Source organism: Temnothorax longispinosus, chromosome 10 (genome assembly GCF_030848805.1).
Source record: "Temnothorax longispinosus isolate EJ_2023e chromosome 10, Tlon_JGU_v1, whole genome shotgun sequence".
Taxonomy (NCBI): domain Eukaryota; kingdom Metazoa; phylum Arthropoda; class Insecta; order Hymenoptera; family Formicidae; genus Temnothorax; species Temnothorax longispinosus.
This window is the reverse complement of record NC_092367.1, coordinates 9979712-10005318: the sequence shown is the minus strand read 5'-3', so window position 1 is coordinate 10005318 and position 25607 is coordinate 9979712. Positions and strand designations below refer to the sequence as shown.

The window sequence follows — 25607 nt, the reverse complement described above, 5'->3', positions numbered from 1 at the left end:
ATACCAAAAGTAAACAAACCAGAAAAGCGAGCGAGTATAGACCAATTAATATGTTACCGATATACGAAAAAGTATTAGAGTTAGTTGTAAAAAAACAGTTGGAACTTGAAGACAATGAAATAATAACCGAACACCAATCGGGATTTAAGAAACAGCAGTCGTGTGAGACAGCAATTCAAAGTTTTATCGAGGACTGGAAGTTGATAGTTGAGAAGAAAAAAATGATGGGAGTGTTATTCCTGGATCCAAGAGAGCGTTTGAGACAATAGATAGAGTAAGATTAATGGAAAAATTATATCAGTATGGAATAAGAGGAGTTGTATAGGTATGGTTAAAATCGTATTTAAGGATGTTTTATATAGTTAAGCAAAATGTAACGAAGTTGATGAAAATTTAATATCATATTCTGTATAATACGCTTTCAAAATTCGGGGCCAAATTTCAGATTGATTCACAATTTAGATAAAAAATTATCAATTTTTTAATATCCGAGTTTTAACATGTAACCTTATGGCGTTACAGAGAAAAGTGTTAAAAAAAAAACATTAACAAATGTAACGAATATAGTGATATTTTACACACAAGTAGAACATCAACAAACAAAAATATAGCAACAAAATTTGAAACAATTTACACCATAGTTTTGAAGAAATTGCAAAAAGATTAATGAAATTATTGACGGATCGGATTCGTGATCGGACTATCGGCGCGCGCAGTACGAAAGTGTGGCAACACCGCAATATCAGCTGCTCCGTCTGTAAAGCATGTATACTCGAAAAATGACAAGCTTTTCCACTAACCTCCAATATATTAACTAGATTTGTGTAAGTACGCGTGTGTGAAAACAGGCCTCCCAACCTCTTGGATTGTACAGTGTTGTCACATTTAGCTGCGTAGCTTATTAATATATTTACAGCAAATATCATTATAATAAAAATATAATTTTTATGTTTATACAATATACTTAATTTATATTATTGAATATGACTGAAATTACGAGTTTAGAGCAATTACTTTGTTTTATATTTTATAATTTCTTACAGATTTAATTTTTTGAAGTTGAATTCAGGACAAATTCACTGTCAAAAATTATTTTGCCGAGATTTTGTTTAAGAAAAAAATAGTAGTAACAGTTATTTACAGTCACTAAATCTACGTTTTTTACATTCTATTAGACTTGTCGTAACTATTTGTGTACATTTTTTTGTCTTTGGATCTCTAGAGAATTAATATCGGTGTTTTTAAGATTTCCATGACTTTTGACTGGACCTGTCTCTATAGAACATCCTTAAGCAATAGAAAGCAGCAAGTTAGATTTAATGACATATGTTCTAAAATAATTGATACAGTATATGGCGTGTCACAGGGATCCGTATTAGAATCTCTATTGTTTACTTTGTATATAAATGATATAGTTAAAGTTTGTCCGAAGGGAAGTATATTTAAGTTATTTGCAGATGACACGACTGCAAGTGTAACAGGAGAAAGTTGTGAGGAATTAGAAATGAAACTAAATATGATGTTTGGTATACTTGAAGAATGGATGAATGTGAATATGTTAAAAATGAATGCAGATAAGACCAAATATATGATAGTTAAAAGTATAAGAAAAGAAATAAAAACAAACATAATAGTAAAAAGTTTAGATGGAACTGTAATAGAGCGCGTCGAGAAAATGAAACATCTGGGTGTAATGATCGATAGTAAACTCTGTTGGGTTGATCACTGTGATTATATGTTAAAGAAAATAGGAAAGAAAGTGAGTTTTCTGAATAGAATAGGAAATTATATATCGGTGTACACTAGATGTACTGTGTATAAGTCTATCATAGCGCCTCATTTTGAATATTGCGCAACGATGTTAGTAGGCATGGTAAAACGCAACTGAATCGACTCCAAATGGCACAAAACCGTGCCATGAGAGTCATATTACAATGCTCGCAATATACAAAGGTAGAATTTGTAGATATCTTTGTGTAGATATCTTAAGTAACCGATGTAATCGTCAAAGCCGGAATGAAGGAAACACTTATTGCAGCTTATAAATATAAGATAGCTTTATTATAGCTTTACATAGTTTCTTTAACGAAGGATACGTTTGAGTCCTTTCCAGTGCTCAGTGGTTGCATTCTCCTGAAACCGACTGTGATAGTTCACCGCAGCACTGATGTCTGGTCTTGTGTTCAGCATGACATACATAAGACAGCCAACTAATTCTCTGTACGGTCTTCTTTCGTCTTCGGTCTCATTCGTCTGGAACGTAGTGACACTTGATGATTTTGCTTCCATTGGCGTCTTTGCAGGCTTGCTGTCTTCCATCCCAAAACGTTTAAGTAGATTTGAAATGTATGTTGATTGACTGAGATTCATCCCATGCTCGTGTCTCTCTATTTTGATTCCGAGAAAATTCCTCAGTGATCCGAGATTTTTCATGGAAAAACGTTTCTCCAATAGGCGTTTAAGTTCGTTTATTCGGTTCCGATCGTTTCCAGCAATGATGATATCATCAACATACAGCAGTAGATAAATCCTTGATTCTCCGTCTACTTTGTAGAATAAACATGGATCGTATTTTGACTGAATTAAGCCAATTTTCTTCATATATTCGTTAAACTCAGAATTCCACTCACGCGGTGATTGCTTGAGTCCATATAGTGTTTTATTAAGCTTGCATACTCGTGATGTCCCATCTTCACAGCCTTCCGGTTGCTTCATATATATGTCTTCGGTAAGTTTTTCATGAAGAAAGGCATTTTTAACATCTAGTTGATCCACATGAAGATCCTCATTAACGACATTTGACAGTAGTATTCTTACTGTAGTTAGTCTCGCTACTGACTGGTGCGTACGTCTCGTTGTAGTCAAAACCCTTCTTTTGTAGACAACCTTTCACCACTAGTCGTGCCTTATATCGCTGGATATTCCCATCTTCATCACGCTTGATCTTGAATATCCACTTGTTGTCAATTGCTTTCCTTCCACTGGGTAATTGTGTTAAACTCCAAGTCTGATTTTCTTGAATTGCCGTTAGTTCCTCGTGTACTGCTTTCAGCCATTCCTCTCTATCATCACGAGAGTTGATTTCTGCATAGCAATTCGGAATATCTTCAACATAGCTTTCGGCATGTAAGGCCAACACACAGTAATCCTGGAGATAATTAGGCTTCTTCGTTTTACGAGTGCTTCGACGAGGTACTGTATATTGCTCATCTGTAGTTTTAAATTTATCTGCAGTTTCTTCCTCTTCTTCCGTGTGAATGGATTCTGTTTCCGACAAGCTTCGCTCTTGATCCTCTTCGACAGCTGATGCGAACTCCTCTTCCTCTTGTTCAGATTCCAACGCTTCTTGAACGTTTGTTTCAACAAATGTTTGAGGGTGTTTGAATTTCGTTTCGTCGAAGATAACATCCCGACTGCAAATTATTCGTTGCTCCTCCGGACACCACAAGCGATAGCCATTATCTGTGTATCCTACCATGATGCACTTCTTCGAGCGGGGATCAAACTTTCTGGGATTCAATTCCTTCGGAATATGCATATACGCAATGCATCCAAAAACTTTCAATTTCCTTACATCAGGCTTCTTATCAAACCATAGTTCCGCTGGAACTACATCTTCCAACGCTGCTGTGGGACTACGATTTATAATATAAATGGCACTTAAAACTGCTTCAGCCCAAAAACTCTTGCTTAGCTGCGAATGAAGTATCATACACCGTGCTTTATCGAGAATTGTTCTGTTCATTCGTTCGGCCACGCCATTTTGTTGAGGCGTGTACCGAATGGTGTACTCGATACGAATCCCTTTCTTCTGGAACGCCTGAATCATTTCTCTCGAAGTGTACTCCCGACCGTTGTCACAACGAAATCTGCTGATCTTTAAGTTAAAGTGCGCAGTAACCATGGCTTCATAGATTTGGAAATAGTGAAAAACCTCACTTTTTTTCTTAAGTAAATATACAACTGTAAAATGTGTATAATCATCGATAAATGTGAGTATATATCGATTTCCTTCACGTGACTCGGGTGTAATAGGTCCAACGAGATCGCTGTGGATAAGCTGCAATGGACGTTTTGTTCTTGGCCTCTCTTGATTATGAGGTAACTTAGTTTGCTTCCCCTCAACACAAGTATGACAAATTTTATCATTTGTTAGTTCCAAATTTCGTAGATCGATTCCGTCCACCATTCCAGCGACCTTTTTCAGATTATTGAATCCGATGTGTCCATAGCGTTCATGCCAAATTTTAGCATCTTCCTTCACGTGCGCGATAGTTGCAATTCCTGTCGGACTGTAGACTTTCAACTCGTAGACCTGATGACCCCGATGAGCTACTGCATAAACTTGATTATCTTTTAGTATCTTTCCTTCTCTGTTTTCAAAAACAACTTTAAAACCATTTGCTTCAAGTTTCGATACCGATAATAAATTAAATTCCAGTCCAGGTACGTAAAGAACATTTTTAATAGTGACTTCAACTTCTTTCCCGTTAACAATAGTTTTACCAGGAATTGTACCTACTTTATTTGCCGATAATGTTACACCTGCTTTTGCAATACGAATTTTGGTAGGTTGAGCCAATGACTTAACGTTCTGCAAATGCTTCTCATCTTTGGTCAAATGTTCTGACGCTCCTGAGTCCAAGATCCAGGTAGAACCGTTGTCATTCCTCTCGTTATTAATCACAGCTGAAAAACTGACTGCAGTTTTATCATCATCAGTTGCAAGGTTCGCCTGCTTTTCCTTTTTATTTTGTCGACTTCCATCTGGCTGTTGCTTCGGCTTTTTATACTCCGATCGTCGATGACCGTATGCACCGCAGTTGTAGCACCTGTAATTGAATTGTTTGTTTCCAGTATCACGTGTATTGTTTTTCCGATTATCGCTTGACGAGGTAAATGCTGTAGAATGAACATCGCCTTTTGTTGGTTTACCGCCTCCTTTTCGTTTAGATTCTTCATCCAGTAGGCGATTTTTAACGAAACTCAATGACAGTGCTTCCTTCGACAGTGTTTCCAACGCCGTTACCACAACGTTGTATTCCGAAGGCATTGTTAACAACAGATGACACACTATGTCTGTTTCTTCCATATTCGCTCCTGTGGACTTAAGCTCTCGAACAAGCGATTCAAACTTTAGTAGATGCGACGACAAAGATTCAGTTGAAGATTTAAATTTCATTAATAATAATCTTTTCCGCAAAAGCAGTTGACTTGCTACGCCTCGACGTTCAAATACATTTTTTAATTCCGTCCAAATATCAAAGGCAGTTGACTTGTCTTTCGCGTACTCAAGATGCGAATCAGCTATTCTCTGAATAATTTGAGACTTACATTTTGTATCCTTCTTCTTCAAGTTTGTCATCCGCAATCTGTACGCCTCTGCTGTTTCTCCAACCGTTATCTCACCGTCTAAGATCTGAGATTCGATGTGTTCCTTCAAACCGATTTCATCCAGCAGTACTTCCATACGGAACTTCCAATTATTATAATTCGTGCCATCGAAGAGCGGCACACGATGTTTATTGTCTTCTTCCATCGTTATAACAAAGGTCGTTTCCCTACAAGCGAGTCCGTAGCGAGGTTAGCCGACTGGGCCCATAACCTGTAGATATCTTTGTGTAGATATCTTAAGTAACCGATGTAATCGTCAAAGCCGGAATGAAGGAAACACTTATTGCAGCTTATAAATATAAGATAGCTTTATTATAGCTTTACATAGTTTCTTGTCGAACTTTCGAGAGAGAACAAACGTAACGCTTACGAGGCGGAAGTGCCAGCTCAACCTGAAGCTATATAAGCACAACGACGGAAAAACGCAGGGTGTCGCTAGCGCGACCATGAACATACTAAATATATAAGAATTGCCTACTTAACAGAATTGATGCTGCAAACTCTTCGGTTTATGAATATAAGACAAAGGCTGATGTACAATGTATGCAAAAGATTTAACGGCGAATGCGAGTCAGGCGCGGAACGTGGTGCGCAAATAAAACTAAAACGTGTATTTAAATGTGACAAACGTTTCGGCTCTTTTTTCGAGCCATCTTCAGCATTTATTAAGAAAAGAAGATACACGGAGAAAATTGTTACGGTTGTTACAACAATGTTCTCTATGTTTAAAAGAGAAATGTATGTGAATTCAAGTTAAATTGATATTACATTGAATGTAGCTGTTAAGATATGCCCATTTATACAGTTGTCATAACCGTAGTTCTTACGATACGTAACATTCGGTTATAATACCCTCGTATATGGTTGTCTCAACCAAAAGATTATTGCTGTCCCTCTTATGTGGTCTGCAGCACAAATATTATGGTTGAGAGATCCATAAGATATAGCTGCACGATACAGCACTCACTGATTGAGAGTTCATTTCGCGCGCAAAAGAATTTCTGCATAGAAGTGTACAGGCGTAAACGGCGATCGGAAGAGGTGAAACCGCGAAGAAAGAAAGGAAGTAAGAAACAAAGCTGATAGGTGCGCGAGTTAGAGCTAACAACGCTCGTCCGAGAGAGCGAGAGAGACGAAGGCACGGAGAGAGGAGAGAGAGGAGAGAAAGGAGAGAGGGACAGACACCGAACGGCCGTGAGCGTTCTCGCGCGGACGCGAGATAAAGTGTGTGTCGTGTGTGGTATAGAATTGGATACGATGGATAAAGCTTGTGAGCTTTATCTTCAAAGCATTGGATTTGGATATTATATTCCTATTTTTAAAGGTAAGATATAACCTAAAAATAAAACATTTTTAGGTTATAGTTTATATTCCTGTCAGCGAAATGTTTGCAATATGCCAAAGATTGGCTGCAGCAAATAAAAAATTTGCAGTAGATTTTGCTAAATCCTAAAGTTGTCATAACTTTCTTATTTGTCTTTATGTCTTTATATGCCAGTAAATTTCTAAATACAGAAAGTCATTTTTCCAAATTAATCTTAAACATTCTTCCTTGTATAGAATAAGTAAAAGCAATATTTAATTATATTATTATTCAAGCAATATTATTTTACATTGTTTCAGTCATAAATACTATGTTATAAATAATATTATTTTTATAAATAATATTTTATTGTTTTTTTGGTCTGCCTCTAGAAAACGGTATCACAAAAAGTGATATTCCACAACTTTTTGAAAGCAATGGAAAATATTTAAAAGAGATAATGCCCAAGGCGATTGACCGAATGAATTTTGAGAAGAAATTCTATTATACTTATTATGAACAGGCAATTTTCTTTTTTTTATTTATACGTTTAAAATTTTGCATTTTTTGGTAATAATATTTTAATTATATTTTATAATGTTTGTAGATTGAAAGTGTTGCTTCAAGTAACTTTGAAATTAAAAAAAGAAAATTAGATTTTATCCAGTCTGACTCCAGTAGTGAATCATCATGTATTACACCAACACCAATTATTTTGGATACCTATCATGTAGCAGAGCAAGAAAACCTCGAAGAAAACTATGACGTTGTCCTTAATGATATTGATTTGAATGCACTGATGGCTTTAAATAAAGAAGTTGCTCATGAAACTGAAAAAGAAGATACCACTTCTCCAGCTGTACATTTATTCTCAGAAAACTCTGACATAAAAGATAATGTAAGATTGAAGTTACATACATAATTTTCAACTTGGTTGCAATGACTTTCTGAGTTCAGAAATGAGGATCTTGCTTACTTTACTTTTTTCATGCTTGAAACTCTGCAAAATAATATTTATTGTCCTACCTGTGCATAGTAAAAAATTATAAATTATTTTATAGAACCCAGCTTATTTTTTAATTATTGCATCTTATTGGAAACATTATTTTTTTGTTTCAGTATGTCTATAAGATATTAATTAACTCAGTGGAAGGAAAAAATATTCTTGCACAATATAAAAGAGTAGGCTTAGATAATAATGCTAGATTGAAAGTAGCTTATATGATAATTGTTTCGGAATTTGGTTGTGATACTCATAAAATGTATGTATCCGTAAAATTATTGATCCTATTAAAAAAACTAATACTTTATATATACATAGATGTAAAGTTCTTCTTTATATTTCTTTTAAAAATAAAAAAGTTTTGCTTAAATATTTGAATAAAAAGTAAACTTAAAATATATTTTCAAAAATGAGTTTTTTCCTTCATTACAGAATTGATACCAAACGTTTTCACTTCTTGGCAAATGAAATCGAGAAACTCTTTCCAGGGGAATTGAAAGTAAATAATACATTATTATCAAGATATTGCATGCCAATAATTTTAATTGTACTAGTCAGTCATGTAAAGATTAATTATAATTTCATTTTAGGACACATATTATATTCCCTCATATACCCCTAAAGGAGGAAAAACTGTACAAGCAAGAGGAAAATTAATTGATAAGTATAACACCATTGCAAGGTCACTTAGAGAGAATGGTATAAGGTCTCTTCGACCGGGCAAATCCATCAATACAATACCTCCTAAACAAAATTTACCTGCAACAGATTTTCTTCTTGGTATGTAAAATTTTAATTTGCTTAATATTCTTCTTATTGAAAATTTTTAAACATTTTCTCATACTTGATCAGAATCTGAGAAACATCTGACCATTGAGAACTGCTTAGAGTTCTTGTCGACCAGGCTTTCTCTCTTGGGATCAGATCGAAAGATATTGGAAACACACATCACATGTAAGGCTTAACAAGCTACAATTAGGAACAACGCTGGGTTCGGACGATACACTTAACTCAACAGCGGCGTCACAGGAAGAAGGAGGTGAGAAGGAAGAGCAACCTCATGCTTTAAAAGTGTGCAATTATTTTCAAATCTATAAATGCTTGAAGCAGCCTTTAGGTTATACATTGGTGAGTATTTATTATAAATGTATCGATCTCTGCAGTAAAATTGTTGCTTTAATTTCATGTTTTATACGTGTTTTTTAGCTTGAATATGACTTTAGTGTTTTGCATCCAGAGGCTTCTATGCGTATGGTTACTCATTGGAATGAGTTTCGGAAAAAAGTGAAGATAGAGCTTGAGAAATTTGGTGAACGTATGTACTCTGGAATAAAGATTTAATATCATTTTATTATTATTACTATTATTATTATTATTTCTGTTCTAGATCATAAAGATACTGATGCTGAGATTTTATGTGGATTACCAAGCTTGTTCTCAGTTGTGCCAATAAAAGTGCCTAAAGGAAACTGGCGGCCAAACAGAGCTGAAATTAGGCAAGGTTTCTTACTTCATTTGCAGGTAAATATGTAATTTACAAGTAAATATTATATAATAAATCTATAATAATATTTAAAATAAAAATCTCTAATTACGATTTTTAAAATTTTGTTGTTTAGACCATTACTGATTTGGAAAAGATTACAAAATCGTGGAAAAAAGATCTCGTGAAGAAGGGACTTGCACTCCAGCCTTTCCCTTTCGTAGTAGGAGATGATCTCTCATCAGTAACGTCTAATTACGTATACATTGATGGTGAAATTATACTGTTAGAATCACCAACTCGGGCTGTAGAGAAGTCTTCAAGTTTTATCATGCTTTGCATTGCGAATATCCTGCACAAAGCGAACGGGTATGGATTGTGCTGCAAAAAACACTTTTTAACCTAAATTTGCCAGAAGATTCAATTAACCGTCAAGCTCAGCAACCAGATGTTAAAAGGTTAACTGAATGTCTTAGGTGTGTTTAATTATCGTTCAATTAATAAGATTAGCTTAAGAAAGATATTTTAATTTGTATTATTTTTGTGCAATAATTTTCTTTATTTTTTGTTTGTAAAAGAGTGCAAAAACAATGCCTACTTGTTTCAAATGTGATAAAAATGTAATGTCTATAAATGCTTTAAGTGTACATTTACACATTATTCATAAAGTATTTAAAAATGATACGCATCGTTGTTCGGAGTTTAGCTGCTCAGGAATATTTTCAAATTGGGAAAAATACAGAAAACATTTAAACTCATTTCATTTACATCCATCTAAATTAAAAACTGAGTGTGCCTTAATATCTTCCGATATTAATTCTCAATATGTTGAAGCACAGAATGGAATAAATGGGAACAGTTCTTATGATATTGCTGAGCAGTTAAATTCCAAAGATGAATGTAATAAGGAACAAAAAGATATAACGAATAGTTTGGAAGAATTTGTACTTGCATACACTGCAAAATTATATGCAAATCATCAGTTGCCCCGTAACCATGTTCAGAATATGTTGGATGACTCAAGAGACCTTGTGCAACAAATAATATCTGTTGTCAAACCTACCATAAAAGATATATTGGTTAGTAATGGAGTAATTCAGAGTACAGTAGTTAGTATTGAATCTTACTTAGATCAATTGCTTGAACCATTTTCAGTGTTCTCATCTGAATCTCGAAGATTTAAAGCATTTACAGAGACTGGTTATTTTATTGACAGTGTAGATCATATAGTTGGGCAAAGGATAGATGAAAAATTGTATAATGGCAATATAGCTAAACAAATTGTGCCAGTTTCTGCTAAGTTTATCCCCATGAGAGTAGTGCTTCAGAAAATATTTAATCTTCCTAATGTCTACTGTTCTGTGAACTCATATGTGAATGCACTATTAGAAGAAAAAAATATTATTGAAAACTTTATTCAAGGCGATCTTTGGCGTAACAAAATCGAGCTTTATTTTCAGGGTAAAATTGTTTTTCCCCTTTTTATTTACTATGATGACTTTGAAATTAACAATCCATTAGGATCACACACTGGTATTCAAAAATTAGGTGGTGTATACTATTCTGTTGCATGTTTTCCACCTGAGGTAAATTCACTTCTTGAAAATATTTTTCTTGCCATGCTATTTCACTCTTCAGATCGAATACAATTCAATAATCACAGTATTTTCAATATTTTAATTGATGAACTTAATTATTTACAAACAGAGGGGATAGAAATTGAACCTAACAAAGGAGAAAAAATTAGAATCTATTTTGCCCTTGGCCTTTTGTTAGAAGATAATCTTGGGTTAAATGGAATTCTTGGTTTTGTTGAGAGTTTTAATGCTTATTACTCCTGTAGACTTTGTAAAACTTCCAGGGATCAGTGGCAAGTAGAATTTTTTGAAAAGAGAATGAGAGAATACACTTATGAATCTGATGTTTTGCTGAAAAATGTTAATAAAAGTGGTATAAAAGAGAGATCAGTTTGGGAGCAGGTTCTTTACTTTAAAACAAGTCGAAATTTTACTGCTGACTGGTTACATGATGGGCCTGAAGGATGGTTCAAATTTGTATTACAATGTGCATTGTATCATTACGTTATAGAGAAGCCCTGTATTGTTTCAATTAATGTTCTGAATGATCGGTTAAAAACCTTTGATTATTATCACAATAATATATCTAACAATCCACCCTTGATTTCTTACAAGGAGATTAAAAACAAAAAGTTGTCAATGTCTGGTAGCGAGTCATCCAATTTTATTCTCATATTTGCAATGCTTGTGGGAGATCTTATTCCAGAGAATGATAAAGTATGGCCATTATATTTAAAAATGAGAGAAATTATGGATTTGATTTTAGCTCCAAAATTGCAAAAAGAAACGTGCAATCTTCTTCGAGTTCTGGTTAGCGAGTTTCACATGATGTTTACGAAACTATTTTCAAGTGAAAGATTTACTCCAAAAGCACATAATTTTGTTCATTATGGCACTATATTGCAGTTTTCTGGACCTATTCGTAATTTGAGCACCATTCGATTCGAAGCAAAGCATAAAAATAAGAAGAAGGAGGCTAATGCTACAACATCTAGGAGAAATATTACTCATACTTTATGCATTAAAGAGCAGCTAAGTCTTGACTACAGATTGATGACCCGCAAAGGTCTAGAGTCTAATAACTCATACGGTAAAAGTGAATATGTTGAAAATGTATCTTTATGCTCTGATTATATATTATTTAAATCAACTTTACCGTCTGATTTCAACAATGCTTGTTTAATAATGAAATGGGTCGAAATCCATGGTCAGACTTACAGAAAAGGGACATGTGTTGTAATCCGCTGTAAAGAGCAATGTTATGACTCACTACCCGTTTTTGGTTTGATAAAATATATTTTACGAAATGAAAAGGACCGAATTTGTTTAATTTGTCAAATTTTATTAACGTCAAACTTTGATACACATCTCCATGCGTATGTTGTGCAAAAGTCTGAACAAATTGAATGTGTGATTGTAGATGATTTACTTTCTCCTTTTCCGGCCATACTTGTTTCTCTAGGAAAAGGTCTTGCACAGCATAAATTGTATGTTACTTTAAGACATGCATTGTAATGTTTTTTAAAAACTTTTTTTTGCAATTTTTTCATGTGTAAATTGTGATGTAATATCAAACACGTTTAAACTCATTATTTTTTAAGCAGGTTAACTGTAAAAAATAATTTTTTTATGTATATGTGTGTATTTACATATCTATTTATGTTATATAGGAAAAAATTTATCAATTCTGTGATATTCTCTTTTTTGTGTTATTTCCTCCTGATAGACATTGTAAGTGTTATCAATTTAAGATAGGATAACATATATATAACTATGGTTGCAGGAACCCCGTACCTACACATAATCCAACATAATCTTTATGGTTGTAACATCCATATATTATGGTTGCAACATCCATATAGCATCTATAATCCAACATAATCTTTATGGTTGTAACATCCATATATTATGGTTGCAACATCCATATAGCATCTACCCTCACTAAGGTTAGGGCAACCATAGGTCACTTCCAGAGTACTATGGTTTCTACAACCCTTTTGTATGGATGGGCGAAAATTAACAGCATTATTCTGTTGTAGCAACCGCAACTTTTTCTCCGTGTATAGAACTATAGATCTTGCAAAATCTGATGAGATACAGTGGTGGAACTTGTGTAGGACAAAATGAGACGCTGCGTGAACATAGCGTCTCAGTTTGTACTGACGCGTTTTTTGAAAGAAGCCAGAACTCTCAATAATTTGTGAGTTTCTGCAAAATGAGGCGATAGCTTCACACACACGTTAGGAAGAGAATGTATAAAGAATTATTAACGGAGATATTTTAATTTAAAAGATCATTAAAATATATATTTTTCAGGAATGTTTTATAGAGAAACGAAGAAAGTGAATAACGTTAAACTTTGCATGTTTTCTTCACTTTATTTTAAAAATTTATTTTTATTTTTTAAGTAACAAAAATGCTCTTTTTTCTGTTATATCCTGGTCACTATAAATGACAGACGATGTAAATAATTCTAGCTGTTTTAGGTATCTGAAACGCAAAAAACTAAATTTTTTTTATTCTGCATCAGGAGAAGTGTGGCTATCGTCTGAACTAGAACTAAATCAATATTTCCATTCTGAGCGGCTTTTTTATTTAAAATATTATAACTTTTTTCAAAATTTTATTAGTATTTTATTAAAAGAAAATGTTTATTCTAGTTCAAACGATAGCCCATATCACTTATTCTGAATAAGAAAATTTTTGGTTTTGACGTTTCTGATACCTAGAACAGCTAGAATCATTTACTTCGTCTCTCATACTTACGTCTTTTAGTGATCAAGATATAATATAAAAGTAACAAAAAAGAAGAATATTTTTCTTACTTAAAAAATAAAAATATATTTTTAAAATAAGATTAAAAGAACATGCAAAGTTTAACGTTATACGCTTTCTTCGTTCCCCTATAAAAAATTTCTGAAAAATACCTATTTTTAAAGACTTTCTCCGGCTCCAGTCATACTCAACTTGTATTCATGCTTAAAAAGAGAAAATTTATTTTACTAAAATTAATTTACTAAATATTACATATAACAACTAAAAAATAAGAAGTTAACTTCAAATCGCGTACTTTACACAAGTATTTCTCGAAAACGAGTACCGCAAGGGTATTGAAACTTATCGCATATTATTAATTTCTATTTTTATATAAAGCATCATATACTAGTCTTTCAAAAACATTTAGAAAAAACTTTTTTCACAATTTATTAAAATGTCTGTTTCACAATACCTTGGAATAGGAATTCCGTGTTAAAAGTTAAAACTTTGAAGCTCAATATCTCGATTTTTAACACCGCAAAAGGTACTAAAATTTATACTACACATAAAGCACACCTATAAATTAATGTATATTCACAGTTTCAAGAAAATCTAGAGAAAATCGATTTTCCGGAGAACGTCCTTAAGATCTTTCAAACCAGAATACGCTCTTGTAATTTATTATTTGTCATTAACATATTTTATTATTAATCACATACATATAAGTGTGAGAAAGCATATGGTACAAAATAATTTCAATATTCAAATTATTGTAATAATACAGAAATCAATTATTTACATTTTCTTCTGTGTGTGTATGTGTGATGTTATTGACAATAGTTTCTTTGCACGTTTACATTTCTTTTGCAGATTTTTTACACGCTTAATTTTCACAAGTGTGATGTCAAATACAGACATAACAAGATTTTTGTTTATCTGCTATAAGCGTTATTTTGAATGTAAGATTTTAATAATCAAATGTTTTTAATAATCAAACATTTTCAAACTGCAAGCGGGGGACAAGCAATATCATCTACAGCATGTATCTTTAAAATACTACGATCTTTTCTAGCAGCACTAGCCACTAGCGTATAATTTGTCCGCCGACATTACTAATTTCTTCTGCAGCAACACATAAAGTGTTGAACAGTTTTCTCGAATGGTTGTAATAACGTCTGTATGTCCTTGCATTATTAATTCGTTAAGGTATTGCTCACATTCTCATTCTATTAACAAAATTTTGAAAAAAGTTATAATATTTTTAATAATATTTTTAATAAAATTTAAAACTATTAATTTAGCAATTACATCTTCTGACCAAAAGCGTTGGTCGAAATTAATAATGTTTCAATGATTGATCCGAAAAAGTGCTGTGTGAATCCGACAAAGCGAGTTGGCTCACGGTTTTTTCAATATTCATATCGGTAAAGACGTTATATATTGCCAGTTACTGTCGATTTAAGCTGCTTTAACTGTTATTCTATTCACTGGCGAAATACATTTATTATTCTGATTTTTAATAATATAAGAGAAATAAGACCGTTTTATGTGTGACCGTTATACAATCAATCAATATTAAATAAGCCGTGTACGATCCGAGCTTGGATCTTAATAGCCTAATAATATTTTTTATGTATAAATACACGTATATTTTTTCCAATCTTAATAAATTGCGCGCTGACTAACTTGTCAGACTTACAACACAGCTCCTGTTGGAGTAGTAAATTCTTTACTATTATTTAAATCGATTTAATTAGAAGGGTGTGAGGAGATTTTATTAATCCAATAAGAGCTGTGTTGTAAGTCTGACAAGTTAATCGGCGCGTATTATAGTTGATTAAAGTTGGAAAAATATGTAAATATAGTATATAAAAAATATTATTAGGCTACTATAAAATCTAAGCTCAGATCGTAAATGGTTTATTTAATATTGATTAATAATATTTTTGATAAAAAAGCCGCCTAGAACCTAGAATGGAAATATTGGTTTAGTTCTAGTTCAGACTATAGCCACACATACTTCTTCTGAATAAGAAAATTTTAGCTTTTTGCGTTTCAGATACCTAGAACAGCTAGAATTATTTACACCGTCTGTCATTTATGGTGACCAGGATATAACAGAAAAGAAGAGCATTTTTGTTACTTAAAAAATAAAAATAAATTTTTAAAATAAGGTGAAGAGAGATAACGTTATTCACTTTCTTCATTTCCCTATAAAAAGTTCCTGAAAAATATATATTTTAAAGATCTTTTAAATCAGAATACCTCCGTTAATAATTCTTTACATTCTCTTCCTGACAGAAGAGATTTTACCACTTCTCAATATAAATATAAATTTATCTTGTTATGGTTTTATTCGATTATTCCGACGTTTTTATATTTGTGATTTAATTAGATTATTGTTTACTTTGTTTATATTATTAGATGATTGTTTAATGTTTTAGTCTAGACTAATGTTTAATGTTTTAGTATGTAAACTTGAACATTAATTATCATGTTTTTTTTATATTTATCTTCTTCTATCGTAGTAATCCGTTCCAAAGAAGACTAAGTACAGTCGAAACGTTAAGCATGTGTATTGTTTATTTAAGAAATTGTTTTTATTTTAATTCAATATCTCTCTGTTGTTGCTCGTGGCCGCTTATAAACATTAATAGCTAATATAAATTTAATTAGAGTAAAAAGAACATTATGAACTACTTTTTTTCTTGATATAGTTAATATGTAATTATTGTTATGCATTTAAATATTAAATTTAAATACTATTATGCTAAAGTAAAAATTTTTAATGTAAGACTTTTTTTAATATAAGAGCAAATTTGCCAGAACGGGGATTTCTATACATTACATTTACGAATTTTAGTTTTTATGTTTTTATGTTTATAAATATTTTTTTAATTCATTATAATTGCAATATTTATATTTATAAATTTCAAATATATATATATATATATATATATATTTATTTATAAATATAAAAATTAAAATTTGTAAATATAAACGTAAATGTAACGTATAGCGCATCGTCGATTTGCCAACGCAAGACTCGACATTCGGCGAGACGCGAGGAGCGATACCCGAAATGCATGGCATCGTGGCATAGCCGGCGCGTGCTAAGCAGCTACGTCACAGCTCAAGCGAGAAGGAGACAGCAGATCGTATGTCTGCCCTTCTCTCCCAGCTCGAAGCTTGCCGAGTGCCGAGTCAGCCGACTGGCATATCCCCTCCATCTGAGTAGTTCGGACACGAACCATAGCACGGACACGAACCATGTGTGTACCGTTACCGAGCGTAACGACGTAGTTGACGTCCACTTTCTCAGGCGGCGCGTCAGTATACGTCCGCTGGAACGGAATGATCCCGGTGGCCGCTTTCAGGTTTCTCTCTGTATGTACTTATTTTTGGGTGCTACTAGTGCTAGAGAAAAAGGTTTTCTATCTATTAGCGATGTCAGAAGACGAACAATTTGAAGATTCTGAACAATATGAAGATGAACAGGATGATAGAGAACTCATTACATGGGTTAAAGCCAATTCTTTTTTGTATAATAAATCGGAAAAACTTTATAGTAATAATGAAGTGAAGAACTCAGCTTGGGATGCTATTGGTAATAACTTGACGAACAAAAAAACAGGTATTAAAATAAACTACTTGCAAAATAATTAATCAATGACTTAATAAATTATTAATGTTAAATGTTAAATGAGGTTATGTATGTAAATAGGTTCTGAGGCTGAGCATAGATTTATTCAATTGCGACAACGGTTCGGAAGAGAAAGAAAAAAAGTTGTTCAATCTCAGCCTCGATCAGGTGCTGGAACTAGCCAGCCAACATATTCATCTAAATGGATTCTTTACAATGACTTGATGTTTCTGGCAGATGTGATAAAACATCGAAAGTAAATATGCCTTGTTACATACAATATTACGATTTATTTTATCAGAATTAAATCCTTATAATTTCTTTCTTTTCGTATTACTCTACATTTTATAAAAATACACTAATCTTTTGTAACTTTTTTTATATTTAGAACTACTACTAATTATAAAAGAAAACATCCAAAGTCTCAAGCAATACAAGTGCCAAAGTCTCAAGCAATACAACAGGTGAACTTGCCTACATCTCTAAATTTAGCTTCTAAATCAAATTTTTCATCAAGCTTGTGGAATGAAGAATTGAGTAATAATTCACCTGGTAAATGTTTTCAAAATTTTGTAATTTTTATTTTTTGAAAAAAAAAAATCTAATTAAGGACTTTGGCATTTTTTTGTTCTTTACACAAGTCTTATTTAATATGTTAGATGATGTTCCCAAATGTTCAAATATGTCTGACAATGAGTCTTTATCAGCTTTGCAAACACCTCAAAGCTCATCGCAATCTGTTGGACGTTCTTCGTTTGCAGTCTCTTCAAATATGCCTGACAATGAGTTTTTATCAGCTTTGCAAACACCTCAAAGCTCATCGCAATCTGTTGGACGTTCTTCGTTTGCAGTCTCTTCAAATATGCCTGACAATGAGTTTTTATCAGCTTTGCAAACACCTCAAAGCTTATCGCAATCTGTTGGACGTTCTTCGTTTGCAGTCTCTGATAGTAGTAGAATAGCTTCCTTAAAAAAAATACAAGCTATTACTCGTAAAAAGCGTGTTCCAGAGTTAGATTCCTTTGCCAAACGAAAAAAGCAGGATATGGATAAATTCAATCAATCAATAAGTAAACAATCACAATCTTTAACTGCTTTGGCACAAAAAGTAGAGAGTGCAATTTCAGTTCATACTACACCATCTGAACCTCAAGTTACAGACGCAAAAAATCCTTTTGGTATATGTGTTTTCTATCTAAAAGGAACCTATTCACAAAGTTTTACCTAAATCTGAGCATGGACGTTTTCGGAAGTTTCGCCCAAATTAGAAAATTGCACATTTATATCTCAAAATTGGTGGAAGTTAGAGCAACCACGAAAACAATGTATACATTTTTATCAAAATGAGAGTAAATAAAAGAATTGTACTACCTACCTTACTTGAGTGAAAAATACAACGCGATACAAAGTAGAAAAAATAATTTAAAAGTGTGCAAATTAGAAAGTTGCACATTACTTCCGTGGAAGAATTAACTAACCGTTTGAACCAAATAGAAATAAAAAATATCCGCAATTAGTAGAGATCATTTTAGTAAAAACATTAATTATTTAAGTGATTTTTGTAATAGTATGTCATAAATTAGTATAACAGATATTAGTCACAATAAAACTTATCACAATAAAAAAATGGTGCAAGTAGAAACTTGCACATTGCTTCCTCATAGTTTTTAAGTGTGCAAATAGAAACTTGCACATTGCTTCCTTACAATTTTTAAGTGTGCAAGTAGATACATGCACATTGCTTCCTCATAGTTTTTAAGTGTGCAAGTAGAAACCCGCACATTGCTTTAGTTTTTAAGTGGGCAAGTAGAAACTTGCACATTACTTCCTTACAATTTTTAAGTATGCAAATTATAAATTTGCACATTGTTTCATAGTTTTTAAGTGTGCAATTAGAAATCTGCACATTGCTTATTTATAGTTTTTAAGTGTGCAAGTAGAAACCTTCGCTCACAAAGCTTTCTCTATGAGGAAGCCAAAACAAATAAATAAATACTAATAATTATGCATTGAATAAAATAAAACCTTTCTTATAGAGGAGCTTTATGAGCGAAGGTTTCTACTTGCACACTTTTTTTCTTTTTCACAGTGGAAATGTCCACTATAACCGTGCGTACCAGCTCGCTTGTCATGACATCTCTTCAAGAAAGGAGCTTCCTACCTCGAGCTCTGCAGGAATAGAACATACACGGAGAAAAAGTTGCGGTTGCTACAACAGAATAATGCTGTTAATTTTCGCCCATCCATACAAAAGGGTTGTAGAAACCATAGTACTCTGGAAGTGACCTATGGTTGCCCTAACCTTAGTGAGGGTAGATGCTATATGGATGTTGCAACCATAATATATGGATGTTACAACCATAAAGATTATGTTGGATTATAGATGCTATATGGATGTTGCAACCATAATATATGGATGTTACAACCATAAAGATTATGTTGGATTATGTGTAGGTACGGGGTTCCTGCAACCATAGTTATATATATGTTATCCTATCTTAAATTGATAACACTTACAATGTCTATCAGGAGGAAATAACACAAAAAAGAGAATATCACAGAATTGATAAATTTTTTCCTATATTAACATAAATAGATATGTAAATACACACATATACATAAAAAAATTATTTTTTACAGTTAACCTGCTTAAAAAATAATGAGTTTAAACGTGTTTGATATTACATCACAATTTACACATGAAAAAATTGCAAAAAAAAGTTTTTAAAAAACATTACAATGCATGTCTTAAAGTAACATACAATTTATGCTGTGCAAGACCTTTTCCTAGAGAAACAAGTATGGCCGGAAAAGGAGAAAGTAAATCATCTACAATCACACATTCAATTTGTTCAGACTTTTGCACAACATACGCATGGAGATGTGTATCAAAGTTTGACGTTAATAAAATTTGACAAATTAAACAAATTCGGTCCTTTTCATTTCGTAAAATATATTTTATCAAACCAAAAACGGGTAGTGAGTCATAACATTGCTCTTTACAGCGGATTACAACACATGTCCCTTTTCTGTAAGTCTGACCATGGATTTCGACCCATTTCATTATTAAACAAGCATTGTTGAAATCAGACGGTAAAGTTGATTTAAATAATATATAATCAGAGCATAAAGATACATTTTCAACATATTCACTTTTACCGTATGAGTTATTAGACTCTAGACCTTTGCGGGTCATCAATCTGTAGCAAAGACTTAGCTGCTCTTTAATGCATAAAGTATGAGTAATATTTCTCCTAGATGTTGTAGCATTAGCCTCCTTCTTCTTATTTTTATGCTTTGCTTCGAATCGAATGGTGCTCAAATTACGAATAGGTCCAGAAAACTGCAATATAGTGCCATAATGAACAAAATTATGTGCTTTTGGAGTAAATCTTTCACTTGAAAATAGTTTCGTAAACATCATGTGAAACTCGCTAACCAGAACTCGAAGAAGATTGCACGTTTCTTTTTGCAATTTTGGAGCTAAAATCAAATCCATAATTTCTCTCATTTTTAAATATAATGGCCATACTTTATCATTCTCTGGAATAAGATCTCCCACAAGCATTGCAAATATGAGAATAAAATTGGATGACTCGCTACCAGACATTGACAACTTTTTGTTTTTAATCTCCTTGTAAGAAATCAAGGGTGGATTGTTAGATATATTATTGTGATAATAATCAAAGATTTTTAACCGATCATTCAGAACATTAATTGAAACAATACAGGGCTTCTCTATAACGTAATGATACAATGCACATTGTAATACAAATTTGAACCATCCTTCAGGCCCATCATGTAACCAGTCAGCAGTAAAATTTCGACTTGTTTTAAAGTAAAGAACCTGCTCCCAAACTGATCTCTCTTTTATACCACTTTTATTAACATTTTTCAGCAAAACATCAGATTCATAAGTGTATTCTCTCATTCTCTTTTCAAAAAATTCTACTTGCCACTGATCCCTGGAAGTTTTACAAAGTCTACAGGAGTAATAAGCATTAAAACTCTCAACAAAACCAAGAATTCCATTTAACCCAAGATTATCTTCTAACAAAAGGCCAAGGGCAAAATAGATTCTAATTTTTTCTCCTTTGTTAGGTTCAATTTCTATCCCCTCTGTTTGTAAATAATTAAGTTCATCAATTAAAATATTGAAAATACTGTGATTATTGAATTGTATTCGATCTGAAGAGTGAAATAGCATGGCAAGAAAAATATTTTCAAGAAGTGAATTTACCTCAGGTGGAAAACATGCAACAGAATAGTATACACCACCTAATTTTTGAATACCAGTGTGTGATCCTAATGGATTGTTTAATTTCAAAGTCATCATAGTAAATAAAAAGGGGAAAAACAATTTTACCCTGAAAATAAAGCTCGATTTTGTTACGCCAAAGATCGCCTTGAATAAAGTTTTCAATAATATTTTTTTCTTCTAATAGTGCATTCACATATGAGTTCACAGAACAGTAGACATTAGGAAGATTAAATATTTTCTGAAGCACTACTCTCATGGGGATAAACTTAGCAGAAACTGGCACAATTTGTTTAGCTATATTGCCATTATACAATTTTTCATCTATCCTTTGCCCAACTATATGATCTACACTGTCAATAAAATAACCAGTCTCTGTAAATGCTTTAAATCTTCGAGATTCAGATGAGAACACTGAAAATGGTTCAAGCAATTGATCTAAGTAAGATTCAATACTAACTACTGTACTCTGAATTACTCCATTACTAACCAATATATCTTTTATGGTAGGTTTGACAACAGATATTATTTGTTGCACAAGGTCTCTTGAGTCATCCAACATATTCTGAACATGGTTACGGGGCAACTGATGATTTGCATATAATTTTGCAGTGTATGCAAGTACAAATTCTTCCAAACTATTCGTTATATCTTTTTGTTCCTTATTACATTCATCTTTGGAATTTAACTGCTCAGCAATATCATAAGAACTGTTCCCATTTATTCCATTCTGTGCTTCAACATATTGAGAATTAATATCGGAAGATATTAAGGCACACTCAGTTTTTAATTTAGATGGATGTAAATGAAATGAGTTTAAATGTTTTCTGTATTTTTCCCAATTTGAAAATATTCCTGAGCAGCTAAACTCCGAACAACGATGCGTATCATTTTTAAATACTTTATGAATAATGTGTAAATGTACACTTAAAGCATTTATAGACATTACATTTTTATCACATTTGAAACAAGTAGGCATTGTTTTTGCACTCTTTTACAAACAAAAAATAAAGAAAATTATTGCACAAAAATAATACAAATTAAAATATCTTTCTTAAGCTAATCTTATTAATTGAACGATAATTAAACACACCTAAGACATTCAGTTAACCTTTTAACATCTGGTTGCTGAGCTTGACGGTTAATTGAATCTTCTGGCAAATTTAGGTTAAAAAGTGTTTTTTGCAGCACAATCCATACCCGTTCGCTTTGTGCAGGATATTCGCAATGCAAAGCATGATAAAACTTGAAGACTTCTCTACAGCCCGAGTTGGTGATTCTAACAGTATAATTTCACCATCAATGTATACGTAATTAGACGTTACTGATGAGAGATCATCTCCTACTACGAAAGGGAAAGGCTGGAGTGCAAGTCCCTTCTTCACGAGATCTTTTTTCCACGATTTTGTAATCTTTTCCAAATCAGTAATGGTCTAAACAACAAAATTTTAAAAATCGTAATTAGAGATTTTTATTTTAAATATTATTATAGATTTATTATATAATATTTACTTGTAAATTACATATTTACCTGCAAATGAAGTAAGAAACCTTGCCTAATTTCAGCTCTGTTTGGCCGCCAGTTTCCTTTAGGCACTTTTATTGGCACAACTGAGAACAAGCTTGGTAATCCACATAAAATCTCAGCATCAGTATCTTTATGATCTAGAACAGAAATAATAATAATAATAGTAATAATAATAAAATGATATTAAATCTTTATTCCAGAGTACATACGTTCACCAAATTTCTCAAGCTCTATCTTCACTTTTTTCCGAAACTCATTCCAATGAGTAACCATACGCATAGAAGCCTCTGGATGCAAAACACTAAAGTCATATTCAAGCTAAAAAACACGTATAAAACATGAAATTAAAGCAACAATTTTACTGCAGAGATCGATACATTTATAATAAATACTCACCAATGTATAACCTAAAGGCTGCTTCAAGCATTTATAGATTTGAAAATAATTGCACACTTTTAAAGCATGAGGTTGCTCTTCCTTCTCACCTCCTTCTTCCTGTGACGCCGCTGTTGAGTTAAGTGTATCGTCCGAACCCAGCGTTGTTCCTAATTGTAGCTTGTTAAGCCTTACATGTGATGTGTGTTTCCAATATCTTTCGATCTGATCCCAAGGAGAAAGCCTGGTCGACAAGAACTCTAAGCAGTTCTCAATGGTCAGATGTTTCTCAGATTCTGATCAAGTATGAGAAAATGTTTAAAAATTTTCAATAAGAAGAATATTAAGCAAATTAAAATTTTACATACCAAGAAGAAAATCTGTTGCAGGTAAATTTTGTTTAGGAGGTATTGTATTGATGGATTTGCCCGGTCGAAGAGACCTTATACCATTCTCTCTAAGTGACCTTGCAATGGTGTTATACTTATCAATTAATTTTCCTCTTGCTTGTACAGTTTTTCCTCCTTTAGGGGTATATGAGGGAATATAATATGTGTCCTAAAATGAAATTATAATTAATCTTTACATGACTGACTAGTACAATTAAAATTATTGGCATGCAATATCTTGATAATAATGTATTATTTACTTTCAATTCCCCTGGAAAGAGTTTCTCGATTTCATTTGCCAAGAAGTGAAAACGTTTGGTATCAATTCTGTAATGAAGGAAAAAACTCATTTTTGAAAATATATTTTAAGTTTACTTTTTATTCAAATATTTAAGCAAAACTTTTTTATTTTTAAAAGAAATATAAAGAAGAACTTTACATCTATGTATATATAAAGTATTAGTTTTTTTAATAGGATCAATAATTTTACGGATACATACATTTTATGAGTATCACAACCAAATTCCGAAACAATTATCATATAAGCTACTTTCAATCTAGCATTATTATCTAAGCCTACTCTTTTATATTGTGCAAGAATATTTTTTCCTTCCACTGAGTTAATTAATATCTTATAGACATACTGAAACAAAAAAATAATGTTTCCAATAAGATGCAATAATTAAAAAATAAGCTGGGTTCTATAAAATAATTTATAATTTTTTACTATGCACAGGTAGGACAATAAATATTATTTTGCAGAGTTTCAAGCATGAAAAAAGTAAAGTAAGCAAGATCCTCATTTCTGAACTCAGAAAGTCATTGCAACCAAGTTGAAAATTATGTATGTAACTTCAATCTTACATTATCTTTTATGTCAGAGTTTTCTGAGAATAAATGTACAGCTGGAGAAGTGGTATCTTCTTTTTCAGTTTCATGAGCAACTTCTTTATTTAAAGCCATCAGTGCATTCAAATCAATATCATTAAGGACAACGTCATAGTTTTCTTCGAGGTTTTCTTGCTCTGCTACATGATAGGTATCCAAAATAATTGGTGTTGGTGTAATACATGATGATTCACTACTGGAGTCAGACTGGATAAAATCTAATTTTCTTTTTTTAATTTCAAAGTTACTTGAAGCAACACTTTCAATCTACAAACATTATAAAATATAATTAAAATATTATTACCAAAAAATGCAAAATTTTAAACGTATAAATAAAAAAAAGAAAATTGCCTGTTCATAATAAGTATAATAGAATTTCTTCTCAAAATTCATTCGGTCAATCGCCTTGGGCATTATCTCTTTTAAATATTTTCCATTGCTTTCAAAAAGTTGTGGAATATCACTTTTTGTGATACCGTTTTCTAGAGGCAGACCAAAAAAACAATAAAATATTATTTATAAAAATAATATTATTTATAACATAGTATTTATGACTGAAACAATGTAAAATAATATTGCTTGAATAATAATATAATTAAATATTGCTTTTACTTATTCTATACAAGGAAGAATGTTTAAGATTAATTTGGAAAAATGACTTTCTGTATTTAGAAATTTACTGGCATATAAAGACATAAAGACAAATAAGAAAGTTATGACAACTTTAGGATTTAGCAAAATCTACTGCAAATTTTTTATTTGCTGCAGCCAATCTTTGGCATATTGCAAACATTTCGCTGACAGGAATATAAACTATAACCTAAAAATGTTTTATTTTTAGGTTATATCTTACCTTTAAAAATAGGAATATAATATCCAAATCCAATGCTTTGAAGATAAAGCTCACAAGCTTTATCCATCGTATCCAATTCTATACCACACACGACACACACTTTATCTCGCGTCCGCGCGAGAACGCTCACGGCCGTTCGGTGTCTGTCCTCTCTCT

At 32.3% G+C, this 25607-nt stretch overlaps 3 protein-coding genes and 1 long non-coding RNA gene across 9 annotated transcripts; 2 read left to right on the top strand and 2 right to left on the bottom strand.

Annotated features, from left to right (window-relative positions):
• Positions 1-6516: 6516 nt before the first annotated feature.
• LOC139821116 (uncharacterized) lies at positions 6517-11526 on the top strand. Of its 2 annotated transcripts, XM_071791892.1 has the most exons (10): positions 6517-6718; positions 7090-7220; positions 7305-7595; positions 7817-7959; positions 8133-8199; positions 8291-8480; positions 8553-8828; positions 8907-9015; positions 9088-9221; positions 9320-11526. In XM_071791892.1, the coding sequence occupies exons 1-7, from the start codon at positions 6652-6654 to the stop codon at positions 8663-8665; spliced, it is 1002 nt and encodes a 333-aa protein (XP_071647993.1). In that variant the 5' UTR covers positions 6517-6651; the 3' UTR covers positions 8666-8828; positions 8907-9015; positions 9088-9221; positions 9320-11526. The 2 variants fall into 2 exon arrangements, 1 of the variants encoding a protein (XP_071647993.1); XR_011734187.1 differs by lacking the exons at positions 7090-7220; positions 7305-7595 and having other exon boundaries at positions 6573-6718.
• LOC139821118 (uncharacterized) lies at positions 8782-15903 on the bottom strand. Its single transcript, XR_011734189.1, has 4 exons — positions 12555-15903; positions 9296-9564; positions 9127-9186; positions 8782-9024 (listed from the first exon to the last, which is right to left on the bottom strand). It is a non-coding gene; the product is annotated as an uncharacterized lncRNA (long non-coding RNA).
• A 664-nt stretch (positions 15904-16567) lies between these two features.
• On the top strand, positions 16568-23140 carry LOC139819998 (uncharacterized). Of its 5 annotated transcripts, XR_011733865.1 has the most exons (6): positions 16569-17151; positions 17242-17416; positions 17549-17712; positions 19250-19614; positions 22607-22875; positions 22985-23140. XR_011733865.1 is itself a non-coding variant. In XM_071789871.1 (4 exons), the coding sequence occupies exons 1-4, from the start codon at positions 16872-16874 to the stop codon at positions 18120-18122; spliced, it is 834 nt and encodes a 277-aa protein (XP_071645972.1). In that variant the 5' UTR covers positions 16568-16871; the 3' UTR covers positions 18123-18254. The 5 variants fall into 5 exon arrangements, 3 of the variants coding, with proteins under 3 accessions (XP_071645972.1, XP_071645973.1, XP_071645970.1); XR_011733866.1 differs by lacking the exons at positions 22607-22875; positions 22985-23140 and adding an exon at positions 19801-19937; XM_071789871.1 differs by lacking the exons at positions 19250-19614; positions 22607-22875; positions 22985-23140 and adding an exon at positions 17820-18254 and having other exon boundaries at positions 16568-17151; positions 17549-17624.
• Positions 19723-25601, bottom strand: LOC139819997 (uncharacterized). Its single transcript, XM_071789868.1, has 10 exons — positions 25452-25601; positions 24950-25080; positions 24575-24865; positions 24211-24353; positions 23971-24037; positions 23690-23879; positions 23343-23617; positions 23156-23264; positions 22950-23083; positions 19723-22851 (listed from the first exon to the last, which is right to left on the bottom strand). The coding sequence occupies exons 1-10, from the start codon at positions 25516-25518 to the stop codon at positions 22582-22584; spliced, it is 1677 nt and encodes a 558-aa protein (XP_071645969.1). The 5' UTR covers positions 25519-25601; the 3' UTR covers positions 19723-22581.
• Between the last annotated feature and the right edge of the window lie 6 nt (positions 25602-25607).

Coding starts and splice junctions, on each gene's coding strand:
- LOC139819997 (XM_071789868.1), bottom strand. CDS start 25,518: ATGGATAAAGCTTGTGAGCTTTATCTTCAAAGCATTGGATTTGGATAT. Junction 24,866..24,949: donor ATTATACTTATTATGAACAG/GCAATTTTCTTT, acceptor TAATGTTTGTAG/ATTGAAAGTGTTGCTTCAAG. Junction 24,038..24,210: donor GGTTGTGATACTCATAAAAT/GTATGTATCCGT, acceptor CCTTCATTACAG/AATTGATACCAAACGTTTTC.
- LOC139821116 (XM_071791892.1), top strand. CDS start 6,652: ATGGATAAAGCTTGTGAGCTTTATCTTCAAAGCATTGGATTTGGATAT. Junction 7,221..7,304: donor ATTATACTTATTATGAACAG/GCAATTTTCTTT, acceptor TAATGTTTGTAG/ATTGAAAGTGTTGCTTCAAG. Junction 7,596..7,816: donor ACTCTGACATAAAAGATAAT/GTAAGATTGAAG, acceptor TTTTTGTTTCAG/TATGTCTATAAGATATTAAT.
- LOC139819998 (XM_071789869.1), top strand. CDS start 16,872: ATGATCCCGGTGGCCGCTTTCAGGTTTCTCTCTGTATGTACTTATTTT. Junction 17,152..17,241: donor CTTGACGAACAAAAAAACAG/GTATTAAAATAA, acceptor GTATGTAAATAG/GTTCTGAGGCTGAGCATAGA. Junction 17,713..17,819: donor ATTGAGTAATAATTCACCTG/GTAAATGTTTTC, acceptor TTAATATGTTAG/ATGATGTTCCCAAATGTTCA.